This window comes from Maniola hyperantus, chromosome 8 (assembly GCF_902806685.2).
Source record: "Maniola hyperantus chromosome 8, iAphHyp1.2, whole genome shotgun sequence".
Taxonomy (NCBI): domain Eukaryota; kingdom Metazoa; phylum Arthropoda; class Insecta; order Lepidoptera; family Nymphalidae; genus Maniola; species Maniola hyperantus.
The window spans coordinates 11,921,502-11,943,761 of record NC_048543.1 but is presented as its reverse complement, the minus strand read 5'-3'; the positions used below and the strand labels follow the sequence as shown (position 1 = coordinate 11,943,761).

The window sequence follows — 22,260 nt, the reverse complement described above, 5'->3', positions numbered from 1 at the left end:
CACCGACTTCTCCCACCAGTGGGTGGAAGGGGAATTCGTATTTTCTCGGACACCCACTGTGATGGGGTTGGAATTAAATTTTAAAATATGTCGATACATCGTATTAATAAATAAATACGATAAATATTTTTGGCATTAGGAGTTGAGCTTGGCAGATTTTTAAAACTAGTATTGGGCAGATGAGCCATTTTAGAGATGGTCACACTAATCAATTTCTGTTATACAAGACTCAAAAAGGCTAGAACCCAGAGCCGTAAAACCAAATAAAAAAAACTGTTATACTGTCAAGATCTGTCAAGAATCACGGATCGAAAAAGAAATGACCAAATGACATAATTAATATAACAAATTAGTTAGATAACCTAAAAATTCTTTACGAGCACTGAGACCGAGAATTAAAAAACGAATTAAATTAGACTTTAGAATACAAAAAGGCCGACATAAAACAATCGTGTATTGAAAAACATTAATGGTTAATTTTTGAAAATGTCGTCTCTTTTGCGATCAACAAAACTTGTGCGATATTTTACTGGTGCGGCAAGAACTTTGATATTAAACTCGGCTAAGACCGCAGATGCTAATTTATTAATCAACCCAAAGGCTTTGAGTGCTTCTAACAAGTAAGTTCAATCTGACTATACAATAATGATAAGTCAAGCATAAGATAATAAATAACCTCCAATTTAACAAACGGTTCTAAATTGTTGTGTAACTTATAAAATAAATGTTAAACACCAGCATGTTTATAGAATTCTATGCCCCTAAGCTATTTATCGGGTTGGTTTTTATATTGTGCGCCACGAATTTATTTAAAATGAGACGTGCATTTGATAGAGGATAGTCACTTTTCGTAACAAACTGCTTTTCTTTTACTGAGCAAATGCGTAGTTTTTATGAAAATCGAAAATGATGAGCACGAGGGGGAAGGGGGAGAGGGGGTGTCTCTCCCCCCCCCCCCCCCCTCAAGAGCGAGCGAAGCGAGCTCGGGACTTGGGGCACTCCGACTCGGAACGGTTAGGTTAGAAGGGGATCCCGGGTTCGCCATCGAAGGTTATTTCTTTTTTTACCACTCAGAAAAAATGAGCCCCGCGAAGGCTCCGTCGACGGGCCCCAGTCGACTAGAAGAGACCAACTGCTATGGTAGAGGGGTCTCTCTCATCCCACCATCAAGAGCGAGCGTAGCGAGCTCGGGACTTGGGGCACTCTGATTCGGAACGGTTAGGTTAACCTTCGAGGGTTATTTCTTTTTTTACCACCCAGAAAAAAGGAGCCCCGCGAAGCTCCGTCGACGGACCCCGGTCGACGAGAAAAGACCACCCACTATGGTGAGAGGTCACTTCCCTCCTCCCTACTCCATAAATTAGGTTCATGATATCAAAAAAATTACAAAAACATAACCTCAAAATGAGATTTTTAAAAATTCATAGAATAAAAACTACACATTTGCTCAAGAAAAAAAGTATGTCAGGGGACAGGGGATATCCCCTCCCCCCTCTCCCACCCCCCTTCCCCCCTCTCCCACTCCCCCTTCCCCCTCTCCCACTCCCCCTCCCCCCCCCTCTCCCACTCCCCCTTCCCCCCTCTCCCACTCCCCAAATCAGTCCGTACGATTCAAAAATTTTACATTTTTTTTTCTTATTGTTGAGTGCCAATTAGCTACTCAATTATATTACGATCTAGCCTAATGTATGACTAATAAGTAATTTTATTTTAACCTAAACTTATAAATTATCTTATATACTAAGAAATTGTCCACTGACGCATCTTAGTCTTTCTTGATTTGAGATATGACACTTTGTTCACGTGTTCTTTCAGCACTTACACTATGTACACTATCACTAATCACTATACACTAACTCAAAAGGTTTGGTCCTTTTTAGTCTTCTCACTGACTCCGTTACGTCAAGCAGCTGGATTGCTTCAACGTTAACGTGGTGGTGAAGCCTATAGTCGTGGGCTTTGGCAGATTTGGTGATAACTTTATGGACGTATTCAATTTGAAGGTCCCTATGAATATCATCATTTCTGATGTACCAGGGTGCATTTACAATATTCCTGAGTACTTTGTTTTGGAACCGTTGGATGATTTGGATGTTACTTTTTTTGGTACAGCCCCACAGCTGTATGCCATAAGTCCAAATGGGCATCAGGACTTGTCTGTACAAAGAATCTTGTTGTGTATTGACAGCGAGGAATATCTACCAAGTAGCCAATACATCTGTTTATACTTTATATCAAGTTCTTTCCTTTTTTTCTTGACATGAGCTTTCCAGCGCAACTTCACATCAAGTGTCATACCAAGGTATTTAGCTGTATCCACGTAGGAGATTTTTTGGTCGTTTATGAAGACAGCGTGATACTTTTTTGTTTTATTTGTGAAATCTATATGAACTGACTTTGATTCATTTAGCTTTATTCTCCACTTTTTAGTCCATTTATAGACTTTATTTAGCGCTATTTGTACGTTACCCACTGCCTCTTCATGTGTGCCTCCTACGGCCATAATGGCAGTATCATCAGCAAAAGTGGCAATAGTATTGTTTTCAAGGTCTGGAATATCGCAGGTATATAATAGGTACAGGACCGGCCCTAAAACACTCCCTTGCGGAACTCCAGCTTTTATACATTTAAGCTCAGAGTAGGCATCTTCTTGTCTTACTCTAAATGCTCTATCTGTTATGTATGATTCCAGGATATCTGCGAATGATTTGGGTAGCTCGTTTCTAATTTTATGAATAAGACCTTCATGCCAAACTTTATCAAAAGCCTTTTCAATATCAAGAAATACCGTGGAACAAACTTTCTTTTCTTCAATTGTTTTTTCTATGGTGTTAACAATTCTATGTACTTGATCAATAGTTGAATGTTTCTCTCTGAATCCAAACTGATGATCTGGTATCAGGTTTTTGTTTTCTAATATTGGTTTCATCCTCTTCAGTAGGAGCTTTTCGAATAGTTTTGACATTATAGGCAACAAAGAGATAGGCCTATATGATGTTGCTTCATGAGGTGGTTTTCCTGGCTTAGCTATCATAATGACCTCGGCCACTTTCCACACATTAGGCACGTACCTGAGTCTAAATGCAGCGTTTATTATTGTGGTGAGCTTAACTATGGCTTTCCTTGGAAGGTTTAATAAAATTTCTCTCGTAATTAAATCATATCCAGGAGCTTTCTTGGGACCCAATTTGAGCTTTATTTCTCTACATATTTCTTTAGGTGTCACTAGTTTGATGTCTACATCTTCTTTGATTTCCCTAGTAGAGTCTTTATCAATTTCTTCTCCTTCGTATGGCTGAAATATATTCTCTAAGTGGTCTGCAAATCGTTTAGCCTTTTGGTCGTTATTTATCGCCCACTCATTGTTTTCTTTTTTAATTGGGGGAATATGCATTAGTGACTTGTCCATATTCTTTGTCGCTTTCCAGAGTGAATAATTGGTGCTCCGGTCATTTGTCAAATTTTGAAGGTAATTGTCCATAGTTATTTGTTCATACTTTTTGATTTCGCGCTTGATTTTTTTTGTAAGTTTATTCAATATTCTTTTATCTAATGGAGATCTAGTCTGATGCCATCTATTTCTTGCCCTTCTCTTTTCAGTTATTAGGTTTAATATATGTTTCGGATACACTGTACTTTTAGGTATATTTTTATATTGTGATGGAGTATTTTTCCAGGCCGCCTGTTGTATGTCTACAACAAATTGATTGACCTCTTCATTTAGTTGTCCTGGACATTTTAATGGTACTTTTAGATTAATGCTGTAATTCAGTTCTTGTTTAAAGCCATCCCAGTCCGTCTTTTTACTTGCTAAGGTCGGAGTAGATTCTTTAAATAAGATTGTTTCGCTTAGTGTAAGTAATATTGGAGAATGATCAGAGCTCATGTCATGTCGTTCTTCGATTCTAAGATATTTAGGTGATATATTTTTGTAGATAAAGAAGTCTATTAGGTCTGGAATTTTACCAGGGTCAGTCGGCCAGTATGTTGGTTTTCCAGTGCTAGCTACATTACATTTCAGTTGCTTAATTGCTTCTAGTAGTTCTTTTCCTTTAGTCGTAGTTAATCTAGATCCCCAATAGGTATTTTTAGCGTTGAAGTCACCTCCTACGATAAACTTATTTCCATATTGTTCTAGAAAACTAACATATTTATCTTTTTTTATTGAGTGCCTTGGCGGACAATATATAGCTACTACTATAATTGGATACAGCTTTGTTTGTACGTGTATGGCCACAGCTTGAATTTCTTGTTCTTCATATTTGCTTTCTTGGAAGTGGTAGAGATTTTCTTTGATAATTACAGCACTGCCACCCCTAGCTGTATTATTAGGATGTAACGCATGGTAGACTTTATATCCTTTAAATCTAACGAATGACTCTTTAGTGAAGTGTGTCTCGGATATCAGACACACGTCAATATTTTCCATATTCAGGACTACTTCTAGCTCGTGCTTATGTTGGAGTAGTCCGTTAGAGTTCCAAGCCATAATTTTGAGGATGTTATTATTCATTATTTCGATTTAATTGTAGCTTTTTTGGTGCTATCTTCAAGTTTTTTTAGTCGCTCATCAAAGGAAGACATGTATTTTAAAATTGAATCTAGTTTACTTTCAAGATTGTTATCTGTCTGTATGTTAGATTTAGCTGCAACAGTTTGAGCATATGTCATTTTATTTGACGTAGTATTTTTTGGAATCTCTTGTTTTTTGTTAATATTATCATTAGTTCCTAGTTTTCCTCTACTTGCTGCGGATTCTTGTTGCTGTCTATATGGTGCTGATGACTTTTTAGTAATATTTTTTCTTATGCTTTGCATTTCTTTGGCTATCATACATCCCCTATAATTTGCTGGGTGTGTTCCACCGCAATGCACACACTTTGGTTTCTCATCTGCTGGTTTTTTGCAGTCTTTAGTGAGGTGTTTTCCGGTGCATTTTACACACCGTGGTTCCCGAGAGCAGTATTTTTGTGTGTGTCCATAAGATTGACACCTTTTACATTGAGGTACTAACTTCGATGTTTTTAGGGGTTGTATTTCTACCTTGCATCCTAGGATAGACTTAATATTGTGGATTTTGTTGATATCCTCATCGTGATTAAACGTAAGCATAAACATATTGAGTGGCTCCTTGCTCTGCCATCTTAATTTGTTTGCCACGTCTTCTATTTTAAATCCTTTATTTGTGAGGTCTTCCATTATTCTACTCGGTTGGCATGTATAATGCAATTTTTTTGCCATAACTCTTATTGGCCTTTCCTGCTTATTCTCGTAGGAATGCCAAATACAATTATTTTGGGTTAAGAGCTTACTAATAGTTTTATAAGCGTCTTCATTTTTTGTATTAATTTTAACTGTCTCCTTACCCATCATCTTCACGGTGAATGAGTCCTCAGATGAGTTGTCACTCGGCAGACTTGCAGTTATTAAATCGTAAAACGATTGATAGTCTATCACAGCCGATACGATAATGGGGGGCGGCTGAGGCATTTTTTTAGGTTTCCTTCCTTCATGTTTATTTTCAGTATCAGATTCCTGAGTCTGAATGGGAGACGTGTTCAACTTCCTTTTTTTCCTGCCTTTTACTCTAATCCATTCAGTTTCTTTAGCGAGCTCTTCCTCATCAGTACAGTAATCAACCGGTTCAGTTGAGCTCTTTTGATTAGAGCCAATATGCTCGGAGTATCTAGTTGATTTCGATCCTGACAGGGCTTCAATTTGCCTTTGCAGCTCTAAAATCTGCTCATTCATGGTTTTTATACTGAGCTGAAGGTTTTCATTTTCCAGCTTTTTTTCCTTTAGTGCTTTATAAATATTCACGTTCTCTTCTGACACTTGGGTGAGTTTCGTATATAGGAATCGCTCAGTATCCGTAGTTAATTTAACTTTTTGATGCTCGCCCATTGTTGCAGTATACAACTAGTATAGCTGCAATACAATATTTTAATTTAAAATAATATGTATTTCACAGTCCGAATCGCGGTAACTGGGTCATTATGACGCACGCGGTACGTCCGGCGCGGCACGCGGGCCGAGTCAGCGATTTTACGTTTTAGCACAATACGCGGTTGTTATTGACAGAGATTGAACACTAACTGATGAATGAGAATGAGGTGAATGTTGCATGCATTAAATATTTTACATACTTTTTTTTTAGTGTCCTCATGCGAGATTATGCCACTAATAAAAGTGAGAGCCTTGATCCATTGCTACAGAAGTTGGACCTGGAGGTGAGGAAATTTGGTAGGATCACAAAAAAGGATATCGATGAAGTATTTGATGAGCTACGAGCCAATCATGACATTACTAGCTCACAATCATTATTGGTTATCAGATGTTGTGGTAAGGCTTTTGTTACCTTTATTCTTATAAGTGTCCATTATTGAGTCTTTCAAGTATAAGAAGGGTGTTGATTAATTAACAGGGGCCACTTACATTACTGGAGCTGTGATTAATTTATGTAAACAGAAATAATGTAACAACAATATCTGTAACAACTTGTTAATTAATATACTTAGATAAAGTCTAATCTTCATACTGTTCTTCTTATGATTCAGGCAAATCTAAATATATAACAGGAAAAGGTGACTGACTGACTGACTGATCTATCAACACACAGCTCAAACTACTGGACGGATCGGCTGCAATTTGGTATGCAGATAGCTATTATGACATAGGCATCCGCTAAGAAAGGATTTTTGAAAATTCAACCCCTAAGGGGGTGAAAAAGGGGTTTGAAATTTGTGTACTCCATGCGGTCGAAGTCGCGAGCATATGCTAGTGCAGAATATTGAACGGTTGGTAGACATTAAACATGGTAATAGATATTACACTAGCAAAATCTTGTTTCAGTGCACTGTTTTAATTTAGAATTTCTTGCAATGTAAATCTACAAAGGTGAAGTTGTGAGCATCATCTATTACTTTATTTGGTTCATTAATGATAAACAAAAAACATATAACAAATGATCATTTCACCAAAAACATTTAAAAAAACTAATCAAATCATTAACATAGTATTCCGCAAATATATAATATATTTTACAAAAAAACATTTGACAAATATTCTAGTTACAAATGTTTTACTTTGCAAATAAGAAATCAATTGTTTATCAAATGGTATTTTATGAAATGACTATTTTTCCGGTAATTTGTTTGTTAAGTGTATTACTTGTAGAAACAAAAGTTTAATAACGATGATAAAATGAATTCTAATTTTGGCAAAAAAATTTTTTGGGAAATGAAACTTTGTTATTTGTTTTTTGTGAATTGATCAGTCACCACTGTATATACAAGAGAAAATACAAGGTACTTGTTGTTTAACATTTTTGTATTAATTTTTTTCTGTCTGTTCTTATCTTATATTCTTATTGGAACAAAAATATTTTAGGGGACCTTGTACCTGAAGAACTGCCTGAGCAAAGAACTCTGCTTGTTCAGAAGATATGGAATGTATTGACAGAGAGGGGTATACCGATGGATGTCTCCCATTACAATGCTCTACTCAGAGTTTATATTGAGAATGAACATCCCTTCTCCCCAGCAAAGTTCCTTGAAGAAATGGAGAGGAAGGGCTTGCAACCAAATAGGTAAACCAAATTTCTTAAAAAAAAAAATTACAGGGTGTATTAACAATTATACATAGATATAAAATATTATAAAAAATATATTATTCATAGAGCCAGTGGTAAATTTACTTGAATAAAAATATATGCTGTTCTATTTTATTCTTATCAATATAAAATCGTTTTTTGTTTATTTGCGTTTTACGGATTCGAATACAGCTGTTTATGGCTTTATTTATTACTGTAACTGAATTTCCATGAGTTAAATTGAAATTTTGAATACAGGGTAACATACCAAAGACTCATGTGGCGTTACTGCCAAGAAGGTGACGTAGATGGCGCCACTAAGGTCCTGGAGAAAATGAGGGAATTGAACATGCCAGTGTCCGAACCAGTCCTAAATGCCCTTATCATGGGCCATGCGTTTCACGGGGACACTGACGGTGCAAAAGCAGTATTAGATACCATGGCCGGAGCTGGCCTGAAACCGTCCAATCGTACATATGCTTTGTTAGCATGTGGTTATGCAAAACAGGGTGATATTGTTAATGTAGAAAATATTATCACAGCTGCTAAGGAAGAAGACAATCATTTGACTGATAAGGTAAGAAAGACAGGGTACCTAAAATGAAGTTGTAATTGTAATATTGTGATAGTCGCAATTGTTGTAATTAGCTGAATTTACAAAATTTTTGTTTTGAATGTACATTCTGGCCTTTAGGAGAGAGTTTTAGTCAGGGGTGATTGCAATTGTTACACTGTTTGGAGAGTTAGCTTGCAGACAGTAATTAAAAATACAGTGTTAAGATTGAATCACACTTAACACATTCAGTAGATGGACATATTTTTCGACTCACATTTCAAATCGGAATTTCTGTATTGTTGATAATTCACTTGGTGGCATAGCTTGGCTGGTACGATGGCATGGTGGTAAGTATAATTAGCCGCGGCAGAAGACTCCCACCAGATCATACCTGAGTCCAGAGAAATCAAATGTACAATGTTATGGTCTTACTATTTCATTGTAAGTGACCAGGGCGCGTTTGGAACCCATTTCAGTTAAAAATGGTTTAGTTTAAAGTTGACGTAATTTTATCATGTATAGCTAGTAACTCAATTTCAATTTTCTCGTAAAATTTTAAAAAAATAGTGTAACATAATAAGAGTCAACATTGTTTTTAGGATTTACTAGATATTGTAGAACAACTAGCTCTGGGTGGTCATGGGGATAAAGTTGAGCAGATATTCTCTCACTTACACAAATCCGCCGGCTACAACCAAGAAGTGTGCAACCTCATTCTCAAGCTCCTCAACAAAGGCCATGAAGATATCGCCAGGAAAATCATGAAAACAATGCCCAAAGCCTCAAACCAAGAAGACACAATGTTCAAAGGAGCTTTCTACATAAAACATTTGTTAAAAGTGAAGAAATCTGCAGACGAAATAATCCAATCTTGTAGGGAACTTCAGAACGAAGATCTTGTACCTAATGCATTATACATTGCGACAGAAGCGTCATTGAATCAAGGACGCACTGAATTAGCCCAAAAACTCTTCAAAGAACTCCAAAAAGACGGCATGGAAATAAGACAACATTACTATTGGCCCCTCTTAGTGCAAAAAGGCAAAGAGCGCGACGAAGAAGGCCTTTTGCAAATCCTTCGCAATATGGCGAATGAAGGTTTAACACCAACCGGGGAAGCTCTTAGAGATTACGTCATCCCTTATATGATGGAGTATGATACTCCACAAAATATAATCACTAAGCTGCAACTGGCAAATGTACCAACATTCCATAGTGCGAGAAATGTAATGGTTGAACTTTTACACGCAGGGGAAATACAAAAAGCGGCAAACATCGCGTTTAACTATCGTCCAAGAGGGCAATATGCTTTAATAAGACGCCCGCTTATAAACGCATTCAATAAAACGAAAGATATTAAGTCCTTTGTTAATATACTTCACGTCATAAGCAGTGGTCCGATCATACCCCAAGAAGATGTCTCAAATGAGGATTTAGCGGATGAAAACGTTACTACAAATGAAATCGGTCGTACATTGAAAAGCGGAATCAAAGTTGTTGCAAGAGATAATATGGTAGAGGCACTATTGACTAAAGCATTGGCTAAAGGACTGAGAATAAATACTGCAGCTGCTGAAGATATTCAACAATATCTGGGCAATAATATGACAACTCGTATATCCGAACTTCTCACAGAGTTAACATCTCCAGATTTGGAAATTGCGCCTTTAGAGAATTCTCGCCGTAACCAAAATACACGATCGGCTGCACAGCTGGAAAAACTATTGGAACAAGTCCAAAGCAAAGATGGCAACAACATAAATAGGTTACGAAAACAAGTGCTTCAAGCGTATATACAAGAAAATAATGTTGAAAAAGTGAACAGCCTTGTTGAAGAATTTAAATCTCAGGCAGACTTTGAACTAACTTTGTACACACTTGCACAGTTATTCGAATTCTACTGCAACAACGATTTGATTGATAAAGCATTTGAAATGAAAGCTCAGATAACCGCCAAAGATCCTGAATTTGTATTGAACAAGTTTAAAACTGTACAGATGGCATATGCATTGGTACGAGCTAATAGATATGAAGAAGCTGTACAATTCCTTAAGGACAATAAGTCTTCAAGCGATGTTGAAAATACAAGTTTCCTACTGAACTCAAAAGCGTGGCAGATGTTGAACTTTCTGGCTGAAACAAAGGACGAGGCTAAGGTAAGTTGATCACATGTACATGGTGTTCACATGGTAAGTTGATGACGTGATTTAAGGACAAACTAACAAATCAACAAACCAATAAACCAACAAATAAACACACTTTCGCGTTTACAATATAGGTACTGAGGTACTAATATAGACATGTAAATAGCTACATTTTATGTAAGAGAGTATCTGAAATTATAGCGAAAAACGACTGCATTCTTATGTGCTTGAAAATCAATACACACCACAACATAGTTCTAGTTCCCGGCAATTAAATTGTCGCGTCTGAACCTATGATGCAAGTGCGAGCTGGCGCAGGTATTGTTCCACGCGCTCGTGTACTGTTTACGTATGTAGCACTCACACTAATGCAGATGGCGTGGCGATGGCGTCACGCGCCCTAAAAATGCTATTTGCTATGCTTTGTCTTGCGGTTAACATCAAGAACGACTATTTAACTGGCGCGGACTATATCTGTTTCAAAGCTTAGGTCCCTAGTCAAGTTAACCTGTACCTAATATTCTTTAAAAAAAATTGCAGGTTAAAGAAATGACTGCAGAACTCATAGACAATGGATACATAGAGCCCTCTAACGTTATTCTGGGACCATTAATAAAGGTCCACTTACTAAAGGACGACATAGAAAGCGCCCTGAAAGAGTTCGAACATTGCTGCCAGAAGTACAGAAGTACGCCGTGGAAGGGAGAGTTGATGAAAGCCCTCATATTGAAGGAGGATGCAACGAAATTGCAATGGCTAGCTGACTTAAGCACACAGGTATAATATGATATAGACTTTTGCAATAAAACGGCACGTGTAGCTAAGCTGTATGAGCCCCTACCCGAACAGAATTTCTTGTTTTCTTTTTCCAGAATTTCTTCTGTTCCGTTTTGTTGTTATACACATAAAATCGTAAATTATGTCATAAAGTACTAATGACCGTAAATCTCTTTAATCTATCAATTTTTAATAAAATAAGTATCTGTTTTGTAGATCCATGGTGAAGTAAATATACTCCACGACCTCGTGCTAGCCTTTGTGGAGTGCGGACGCTTGCGACAAGCAAGACGCATTCTCGAGACGCCGGGCCTGCAGACGAGACACAAGCGCCTCACTGACGCCTGCCTGCGATATGTTGAGGTATGCCACTAAACAACCTTTATCGGGGAGTGTTCCGAATTGTTTGACCATATTCCACCCTCCCCAGTGAAAACCGACCGATCCCCTACCGGAATCAAAGATAGAGCAGATGCACTGCTATTTTCACTTACTATTACCGACATTGGGTCATACTTATAGTATGGAACCCAAGTCTCTACAAGGCCGTACTGAAGAGAACACTGTTGGTAGTTTATTCCAGTACTTCATTTTTAGGGTTCCGTACCTCAACAGGAAAAACGGAACCCTTATACACTTACACTACACTTTGTTGTCTGTCTGTCTGTCTGTCGGTCTGTCAAGAAATCAACAGGGTACTATCCCATTGACCTAGAATCATGAAATTTGGCAGGTAGGTGGGTCTTGTAGCTGGCATTACGGGAAAAATCTAAAAACCGTGAATTTGTGGTTACATCACACAAAAAAAAATTGTGGTCATGAACTAATAATTAATATTCTCAATTTTCGAAGATAACTATATCAAGTGGGGTATCATATGAAAGGTCTTCACATGTGCATTCTAAAACAGATTTTTATTTATTTTTATGCATCATAATTTTTGAATTATCGTGCGAAATGTCGAAAAAATACGACCGTAGACTCGCACTTGGCCGGGTTTTTTTATACTAAATTATTGAAAAGTTTTTGTTACTAATGTTTTAATTTAACTTTTTCAATATTCAGGAGGGCAAATCTGAATATCTCGAAGGCCTCCTCGAAGCAACAAAAGAGCTCTCGCACATCGATCGTTCAAACATTTTCTACCACTTACTTGTATCCTATTGCAAAGCCGATGAAACCGACAAGGCGTTGGGTCTCTGGACAGTATTACAAGAAGAGGGCGAAGTACCGAGCGATCAATTCCTGGTATATCTCGGAAACCACTTAAAATCCAAGGATAGACAAATCCCATTCGTTATACCGGAACTAGTTGCACCAAAAACAGAGCAACCAAAAACTGCAATCCAAACTAAGAAATCTGAGAATGAACAACCGAAACCAGTGAAGAAAGACGTAACAGCACAGATAGAAAAATTAACCCAAGATGGGAAAACTTCTCAGGCTCTGGAGTGTGCGTTAAAGTCGATCGAAGATGGTGTTTTCCCTAAGGCGAATGTACTCAAATTTCTGTTGAAAAATTTAGCAGAGCAGGGTGAAGTGGAAAAACTTCAGGCTCTGGGTAAATATTTTTTCCATGCAACTATTTATTTATTTATTTAAACAACTTTATTGTTAACAAAATTACAGAGAGAAAGAATACAGGATACACTTAAAAAAACAAAGGGCGACCTTATCACTAAACTGAAAACTCCAGGCAACCCATACTTAAGAACTTATAGAACTGTAAGACGGGGAGTCTATCTATCAACTATCAACCAATGGCTTGCACTTCTATCGGTCCTGGATATTATCAATAACAATAACACTAGCTGATGTCTGCGACTTCGTACGCGTGGTTTTAGGGTTTTAAAAATCCCGTGCGAACTCTTTAATTTTCCGGGAAAAAAGTAGCCTCTGCCACTCTCCAGGTCTTAAACTATACCCATGCAAAAATCACGTTCATCCGTTGCGACGTGATTGAAGGACGAACCAACAAACAAACACACTTTCGCATTTATAATAGGGGTAGTGATTGGTACACGAACCTGACTCGCACTGGGCCAGTTTTTTTGCTATCGTGTATCGTGAGAGAAGGAGAGAATTCTTAGGTCATAAATATTATAAAATTAGCCAGGCGACAGAAAAACAATTTTATTATATACTAGCTTGTTCCCGCGACTTCGTCCGCGTGGACTACACAAATTTCAAACCCCTGTTTTACCCCCATGGGTTGAATTTTCAAAAAAATCTCTTAGTGGATGTCTATAATGTTCTCAAAGGTGTGTGAAGTCTGCCAATCCACACTTGGGTCTTGGCCAGAGTGGTGGACTATGGGCTATGGCCAAACCCTACTCATTCTGGGACTTAGTAGTGAGTCAGCGATGGGTTGATCAAGACATAAGTCAGGTTTTAATGCTATATTTTATCTTGTTTGCAGGTAAACATCTCAACGAGGCGATGCGTCGTAACGTGACGTATGATGACAAGCTGACCCTTGCTGAATTCATAAAGGGCAATGGCGCCCAACACGTGGACAATGTACTCAGCGCCGTGGAATCTGCTACTACTGATGAGGAGATTGTAACCGCTTTGAGGAAGTTTCCTCGGAGCAGTGCGCTGGCCAGGGCGGTCCAAGATGAGGACTTGGTCACTAAATGTAAGGGATTCTTATATTTAACTAGCTGATGCCCGCGACTTCGTGTGGATTTACATGTTCGAAAACCCCGTGGGCGCTCTTGAATTTTTTGGAATAAAAAGTAGCCTATGTAACTCTCCAGGTCTTCAACTATATCCCTGTAAAAAATCAGATCAATCTGTTACTATGATTGAAGGACAAATCAGTAAACCAACAAACACACTTTCGCATTTATAATATGGATAAGTCTATTTACTATAATATAAAGGTGAACGCGTGCCACCAGATGGCGCGTACGACAGGTTTTCAGTAGTGAAATTACGAATGTCTGTACGATGTCTGGCACATAATGTTATTATAAGTACCAAGCAATAACTTCATGATCAAAGTCGCACTCCTAAATCATGAGCGTTCCGGAACTGTTGATGGCGAAATAGTATTTCAAGTGCCAAGCATAGATTTCATTATTATTTTACTGGTTTCCAGGCACAGACCACCACCTATAGACGCCTAATAGCCGGACACCCCCGATTGCCAAGCTTATGCAGTTGCTAAGCATAAAAATAGGTCCAGCCCGTCGGTACCCTCATTCCGCACATTGTCTTGATAACGTGACTTTTGAGTCCACCAATCACATTTTACGATTTTGTTTTCATGCAAAACCTTGTATATGCGTACTCTTGAGGTTGAATTCTCTGTGTTTCCAGGTCACAAAGTTGCAGAATTGGCAGCGTCAAAAGGTCACGTTCTACCCGCGAACTTACTCTGGATGGAATATCTATTGACAGACAAAGACAGTGAAGCCGATTCGCTATGGAAGAAATGTTTACAAGACGCCAGCGTAGTTGTGTTCAGGAGACTTCTTCAAGAAAGTCACACAAGGCGGGAACCACAGAGGATAGAGAAATTAATCGAAACCCTAAAAACTAATAAACAAATTTCCCCAGCATCTATCGGTAATGCTTACTCGAGATTGATTAATTTGTATTTGGTCGACAACAAAATCGATGAAGCAAAAGAAGTATTGGATCGCGCGTTGAACAGTGGAATCGCGAGCGAAAATCTAAATAAAACCAGCATCAAAAGGTTGAAAGAAGCGTTAGAAGCGAATGGGAAAAAGTTCGACTATATCCTGTAAATTAGATGTATAAAGTGCATTTTGGATAAATAATTAAGTTTTTTGACTAAAGTTAAAACTGCACAATATGTAGTCGATCTAAGGCCTCGTTTACGGAGACGCGTAGCGTCGCGCGTTGCGATGGGCGGCGCGGCCCGCACTGAATTTAAACATATGGCGTTGTATGAGTGCGTTTACGGAGAAGCAACTTTATACGCGTTTGTTTGAGATGGAGCGTTTTTTGCGGCCGAGCCCGCGGATGGCATCGACGCGTCCCACGCGGTGTTTATCGTGACGGCGGGAATTCTCGATGAAGCGATGACCGCAGCGGAACCTTCTGTCAGTCTTTATTTGAAAATCGCACAACGCAGACGCGCCCGCCGCGGCGGGCACCGCCACTCTTCCCGCCACGCATCTCTATGAACAACATCGTATATTGTCATATGTTTGTGATTACGCGTGCGATGCTAAGTGCCGCTTCACGCGCCGCCTCACCGTAAACAAACAAAACGTACGACGCGCCGCGAGATGCCACGCCTCACGCAACGCGCAACGCCCCGCGTCTCCGTAAATGAGGCCTAAGGCTGAAATCTATGGAGCGCACATTGACTTTGCTCAGACTTAAGATTGAGTCAAAATGAGACAGATTTATGTAAGAGATATACATCTGTCTCGTTTTAACTCTGTCTTAAGTCTAAGCAAAGTGCACTCTATAGATCTAACCCTAAGACCAAATTGCATGACAGGCAATTTTCTTTTCACTTCTATACATTATTGTTAAATAGAGCGCCTATGTTAGCTCGACACATTGAACAAGGTATAGAGGCATGGGTACTGACTTGAGCACCCACTTTGCTACTTATTAATGGTTAACGTTAAAAGGCAATCTAACGTTAACCGCCTGTCATGCAACTAGACCTGTCTAGTATCATCTAAATTACATTACTCAAAAAAGTATGCATCTTGCCGTACAGTTTACGTCAGGTCAAAAAACACTCCCCTTGACTGAAACCTGTACAGTGGGCGATTTTGCGAAATTGAGGCGCCGCGGTCTTTCCTGCCGCACTATTAGTTCGTCAGTCTATCTTAAGCTTATAGCTCTTTTTTACAGCATCTGTAGTACCTATATAATTTTCTTTACGAAAAAAATACATTGACAGTGTATAATGTAAATATTGTACATCTTGTAAGTGCTACAAGTAGTACAATGCTTTACCTAATTAATTAGAGCTGACATCATATTAAATTAATTATTATATTTTATGTATCATTGAATTATAAAGTTGTGATTGGTTCCGTTAGATTCCGTGTGAGTATTTTAGTAACTAGTCTAAAATAAATTATTACTTACAAGTTATGCTTTGTGTTTTATTTATTTTAAAAAAGGTACCTGTTTTAACCAATTTTGATGTTTGGTACAGAGATAGCTAACATCCCAGATATATAGGCTACTTTTTATCCTGCATAATCCTGAGTTCCCACAGTATTTTTATGAAACCTATAACCATGCAAACGAAGTCGTGGGCATCTAATATTGTACAGTACGCGGCAGAAAGTAATATACATCGGCCTTTAGAATGACATTTCGGCATTGTAGAGCGTTGTCTCTGTCACTCATACCCATTTGACGTTTTGTCGGTCTCAACCATAGAGATAGTAAAATATTCGAAGAGATTTACTGTTTTTTAATGAAAGTGTTCCGTCATCTGAACATAGAGAATTTATTTAGCTGTAATATCGATATCCTTAAAAAATTCGTCGTCCCAACCGTAGATGGGTGCACACAGTGACAAGATGACGCACGCATACATAAATGAATTGACACGCATTTGGAGCTTAGTATCCATCCAGGTAATCATTCATCTAAGGTCTCAACGACAGATACAACGCTCTACAAATCTGCATCTCCTTCTAAATGTCGATGTACATTACTTTGGAAGACAAAAGTTGCAATCGGCGTTTGTCTGTGTATTCTTTTGCATTGTCATATTTTTTTATGCTCACAAATTACAGTTAATTTACACCCTTATAATATTGGTCAAAATGATACAGGTTACATCATAATATCAGCTGTACTTTTATTGTAATGAATCACATGTCTATATGCATAACAATATATGACTTTAGTTCACAAATTATTTTTTCAACCATAGTCCGCCACAGGTTGAGATGGCAATTGGGGTATAAGGCGGGGGGAGACCCCGTTCACCAGCGCTCGCCCGCACCGTGTTAGCGCGGGGGCTGTGCGGGGTGTTCCCTCCCCGATTGCCATCTTGACCTGTCGCGTACTATACACAATTGTATCAAACAGGAGAGCTGTTTAACGTTCATATATGATCAGCACAAAAATATTAAGTACATAATTTCAATACAGTTTAAGGGCTTCCAAGACGGTCAAGCAGCGGACGTAGATTTTTGCTTGAGGCAAGCATTTGGACCGTTCACAGATGCTTGAGTGTTGACCGTTTACGTGCTTGACGGCGATTGATGCAATTTTATATTTTTACTTGACGCGACCGGCGACGTTCGGACAACGTTCGACAAATGAGAAAGTGCCATTTTTTGGCTCAGGCTGCTTGATGGGCACATCAAGCAAAGCGAAACTCCAGTACGCGACCGAAAGTAATGTAAATCGGCCTTTAAACTGACATTTCGGCTTTGTAGAGCGTTGTCTCTGTCACTCATACCTATATGACGTTTTGTCAGTCTCAACGTCGGGGACAACGCTCTACAAATCTGCTATCTCCTAAAGGTCGATTTACATCACTTTCGGCCACGTAATGAACGTGCTTGACCGTCTTGGAAGCCCTATAGACTAGCATTGGATCACAACACAACTCTCAACCAGAGTAACTAAACAATGGAAATTCAACAATTGGTAACATAATAATTATATTTACAAATAATTTATTAATTAATAGTCTCATACTCTTAGAAGCAGCAAAATTTAACTCAAACATAAATCCAAATGATCATTCATATCATCTTGTTCAATCATTTGTAAACAGCACGGACATGGGAACTTTGTACCAGTCGCATTCAATGTCAAAGTTTCATCTAATAGGTCATCATCATCATCTATAACGATTGTATCGCCCGTACTTGTTGACGCACCTTCAATTGGTGTTTTTGCATCATCATCAAAAAAGGCTAAGCATTCATCTAAATGTTCATTAATTGATTTGCTGACTATAATACTACAACATGGACATTTCTGATCATTTATAGTTATTAAAATACTAGATTTTTTACTAGTACTAGGTTCTATTTTAATTTTTGGAATATCTGGTTTGTCTTCTATTTCATTTTTTATACAAACACTAGCATTCCAATCAGCAAGCTGTACTGTATTGTTTTCTTTTTTGACATTAACAGACTTTTGTTTATCACTATCTAAGAAATTACCATGATGGTTTAGTTTATTTGTTTCTAATTTAACATCTATCACAGCTTTAATATCACCATTATCACTAATACTTTTAATTACTTCTTTGTTCAAGCATTCATCTAAATGTCTATTTATTTCTTCACAATTTTTTTTTTCATTACACACTGGACAGTCTACTAAATTAGTGTTAACAGGTACAACTGATAATCTTTTGTTACTATTAGTTTCTTTAATTTCGAAATCTTTGCCATATAAATCTTTTAATATTGATGTAGCAGTACTTTTAAAATAATCATCGATTTTCTTTATTTTGCTTGGTGGGGATAGAATATGTAAATTATCCCCTTTATGTTTACTTGGATTGGCTGTGATTGTACTGATACTATTTCTTCTTGGGACTTGGGTTTTAGTATTATTTTTACGAGGCAAAGTTGGCGATAACTGTTTATTAGCCCAAACATTTCTAACAGTTTCAGCAGCATCTACTGAGTTTACCCTACTTACGCCGCTAATTGTTTGACCTTTACCACTAAAAACATGTGACTTTACTGCTTGAGGATTGTAAACAACATTATTTCTTTTAGTAACAACAATTGTGTTTTTTGTTATAAAATTCGATTTAACAGGTATAACATTAGAGTCTTTTAGGATTGGTTTTGTTACTTTATCACTATTATTAGTAGTATTGATATATTTAGTGATATCACCACTAGGTTTAGGAGCGACGCCCTTCTTTTTATTCTTACCGTGATTTTCAGGTTCTTTGATCTTTACAAAAGTACCTCCACATTTTCTCTGATGATAAGTCCACCAGCTATCTGAGGGTCCAGGAGCTCTGTTGTACGAGCGACGCACGATCCCAAAATATGGTTTCTTAGTGTGACATGGCCCATTGCATCGCCACCAATGAGTTCTATATAGTTCAACCTAAAATGATTTTTAATTTCTTGTAGATTATTTTGGTTACATGGTATTATTATATGGGAAAACTCAAACTAAAGAAGATAAAAAGTGGTTTTTGGTGATCATCTCTAAGTGCTGGAGACCTACACCTGTTCTGACATCCCTGTTTTGGCCCCTAGTTTGACATCTCAGTCAGTCAGTCAGTCTCATTTGACAGGTCGAGTGTTAGCCAATGACCTCTGACTGGCCAACACTAGAGATGAAACATGTAGCTGTTCCAACCTTTAAGCTGGATGAAAAGACAAAAAGAAAGCAACTTGTTATAACTTAGGGTTAAAAACATTGATAACTTTTACCATTCCTTTAGCTTTTTTATACCTATCATGAACGTCAGCGGCTCCCTGCCACTTGTTTGATGACATCTGTCCACTTAGTGGAGGGGGAAGACCCCTTGGCTTCCAATGCTGCCGTTTCCGGTGTGATGTCGCCATTCTAGCACCTGGGCGCCCCAACGTCTATCGATTTTTCGACCTATGTGCCCTGCCCATCATTATTTCAATTTCACAACCAGCTGAGCTATCTGGGTTACTCTAGTACTCCTGCAGATCTCCTTCTAATTCAAATTAAGTCTGATTATTTTAAAAAATCACCTCATCATGGAAGTCATGGTAAATGCTGATATTGAGACCTGCAGCCTTGTTGATTCTGTACATGTGCTCTTTGAAGTTTGGCCCATGTCCATCTCTATCCTGGTCGCGGCAGGTCACAAACAGGTATGCATGGATCATCTCATGAAGGAGGGTTTCCACCAGGTCTTTGCGAGGGCGTAGCTTGAGTAATGGCTCACTTAGGGCTATGTCGCAGAGTCCTCCTCTGTCATACCTGAAATCCATACTAATATTATAAATGCGAAAGTGTGTGTCTGCTAGCTTATCACGGCCCAACAGGTTAACCAATGTTGATGAAATTTAGTACAGAGTTAGCTTACATCCTGAGAAAGGACATAGGCTACTTTTTATCCTGGAAAATTAAAGAGTTCCCACAGGATTTTTAATAAGCTAAATCCATGCGGACAAAGTCGCGGGCATCCTCTAGTTCAAGATATAAAAAGATTATGATTAATATGTTAGTGAGAAAATCAATGTACAGTTCAAACTGAAATTTTGCATATACCTAGGTTAGAAAACTTAAATAGAAATAATATACATATTATAATGAAGATCTCCAACATCATCAATTTAGTATTCTTAATGAGCCTATAGCCTAGAATAACCTTATGAGCTTAATATGAGGTACCTACCTAATTAGTTTGATATTACAGACAGACACTTTAATTTTATTTATTAGTAGGTATAGAGTCATCATCATCATCATCATGATCAACCCATAGTCGGCTAACTACAGAGAGCACAGTTTCCTCTCAGTATGATAAGGATTTGGGCATAGTCCACCACGCTGGCCAAGTGCGGGTTGGCAGGCAGGTATAGAGTATAGATTTGGGAACAAATAATAAATAAAATTGTACTTACGAGCATATGCCGGCACAAGAATACATCCGCTTACTCCAACGGACCACGGCCCTGCTGGCTAACTTAGTCCAGAAAAATACTTGATCAAAATTTAGGAACAGAGAATGGACATTTGGAGTCGGGTCAACTAATTCCAACTCTGGATCACTTAAATTCATCTTCATCTGTATGCGCCACGTCACGTATATCCAGTTTTGTATTACTTTTGTATGCAAAAATTTATAATGTGTACATTATAGTATTACAGAAAAATACTCAGCTACCCTCTACATCTCTCCAAAGAGTATATCAGGGGCCGGAAAGTCGCTTATTATCACCTATTGTAGTTTTTATTAGCGCCGTCTATTAGTTGGTCACATGAACTAAATTATTGCTTGATTTACTTTACTCTATGGTCAGAGATTGCAAATGGCTGCCATTTGTGTTTTGAATCGGCATGGTGTTTTGTTTTTTCTGTTTTGGCGAAAGGTAAATTCCGTTACTAGTACGTCGAGTCGAGTGGTTTCTTCTTCGTCTTCTCGTGAAATTAACATTTAGTGATCTGTGAGACATAATAAAAATAAAAAGTAAATCACAATCAGTGTTGTTATTCCAATGAACCTATAATAATTAAGGTGCCAATAAAAAGGTGGTCCTGTTACACTGCGTGCATTAAATAGATAAACCAAAATCACATGGATCTTTGACTTTTCAGTGTTTTATTGTTTTCAATTCACTAATAAATTAAGTATTATTGTTAAATTAATACTTGTTTTGAAACTCAATAAAACACTGTAAAGTCAAAGGTCTATTGTGGTTTTGGTTTACCTATATAATGCACGTAGTAGGTACCACCTATTTATATATAGGTATAGTAGGTATATATGTATGTAGATACCTTTAGGGATGTATACAGTTACAGTTGTAGTTGACCAACTAATAGATGGTGCTAGGTTTGCATTAGGAATTTGGGTGACATTAAAATCTTATGAGAAGGCTCTCTATTTCCAGTGTATTACTTTACTCAATGGAGTATATAAAAGGTATATAATCACTACGTTTCATCTCTCTACATAAACGCGATCGTAAAAAAATAAAGACAAGAGCAAGACCCACAGATGAGAGTACATTGGTATCAAAGAGTATAATAATATACAGGGAATCTAAATATTGGTGACTGATCAATTGACAAAAAACAAAATATGACAAAGTTTCATTCCCCAAACAAATTCTGGTAAAATTATGAATCATTTTATGATCGTTATAAAACTTATGTTTCTACAAATAGGTAATTCACTTGATAAAACAAATTACCAGACAAATTGTTATTTCATAAAATATCATTATTATTTGACAAACAATTGATTTCTTAATCGTGTTAATTAGTAAAACAACATATCGCACTTTTTTACACGCGAGCACTATGGTGGGGGGTCTCTTCACTCCCCCCCGCTCCCACCATCAAGAGCGAGCGAAGCGAGCTCGGGACTTGGGGTACTCCGACTCGGAACGGCTAGGTTAGAAGGGGATGGCGGGGTCTGTAAGGCCATCCCCTTCGTGGGTTATTTCTTTTTTACCACCCAGAAAAAAGGAGCCCCATGATATTATTGCTGCGTAATGCGTTGCATAGGGTTTTGCAAATGTATGCAAAACAGACTT

The 22,260-nt window shown here is 37.9% G+C and overlaps 3 protein-coding genes across 3 annotated transcripts in view; 1 reads left to right on the top strand and 2 right to left on the bottom strand.

The window, feature by feature from the left end:
* Positions 1-22,260, bottom strand: part of Mdh1 (malate dehydrogenase 1) — a 129,604-nt gene that overhangs the window by 2,452 nt on the left and 104,892 nt on the right. The gene's annotated exons all lie outside the window — the stretch shown is intronic.
* On the top strand, positions 324-16,159 carry bsf (bicoid stability factor). Its single transcript, XM_034970836.2, has 10 exons — positions 324-620; positions 6,158-6,342; positions 7,390-7,588; positions 7,850-8,168; positions 8,747-10,303; positions 10,832-11,068; positions 11,285-11,431; positions 12,134-12,629; positions 13,488-13,706; positions 14,393-16,159. The coding sequence occupies exons 1-10, from the start codon at positions 487-489 to the stop codon at positions 14,821-14,823; spliced, it is 3,924 nt and encodes a 1,307-aa protein (XP_034826727.1). The 5' UTR covers positions 324-486; the 3' UTR covers positions 14,824-16,159.
* Positions 16,861-20,907, bottom strand: mh (maternal haploid). The gene is made up of 3 exons (XM_034970813.2): positions 20,623-20,907; positions 19,744-19,975; positions 16,861-19,117 (listed from the first exon to the last, which is right to left on the bottom strand). Exons 1-3 carry the CDS (start codon positions 20,784-20,786, stop codon positions 17,750-17,752), a joined length of 1,764 nt encoding a protein of 587 aa, XP_034826704.1. The 5' UTR covers positions 20,787-20,907; the 3' UTR covers positions 16,861-17,749.

Bases quoted from the DNA above. Each gene is read 5' to 3' on its own strand.
- bsf (XM_034970836.2), top strand. From the start codon at position 487: ATGTCGTCTCTTTTGCGATCAACAAAACTTGTGCGATATTTTACTGGT. The intron at 7,589-7,849 runs GTAAACCAAATT...TTTTGAATACAG, and splicing joins AAGGGCTTGCAACCAAATAG to GGTAACATACCAAAGACTCA. The intron at 13,707-14,392 runs GTAAGGGATTCT...CTGTGTTTCCAG, and splicing joins TGAGGACTTGGTCACTAAAT to GTCACAAAGTTGCAGAATTG.
- mh (XM_034970813.2), bottom strand. From the start codon at position 20,786: ATGAAGATGAATTTAAGTGATCCAGAGTTGGAATTAGTTGACCCGACT. The intron at 19,976-20,622 runs GTAAGTACAATT...TATGGATTTCAG, and splicing joins TCTTGTGCCGGCATATGCTC to GTATGACAGAGGAGGACTCT. The intron at 19,118-19,743 runs GTGATTTTTTAA...AAATCATTTTAG, and splicing joins ACCATGACTTCCATGATGAG to GTTGAACTATATAGAACTCA.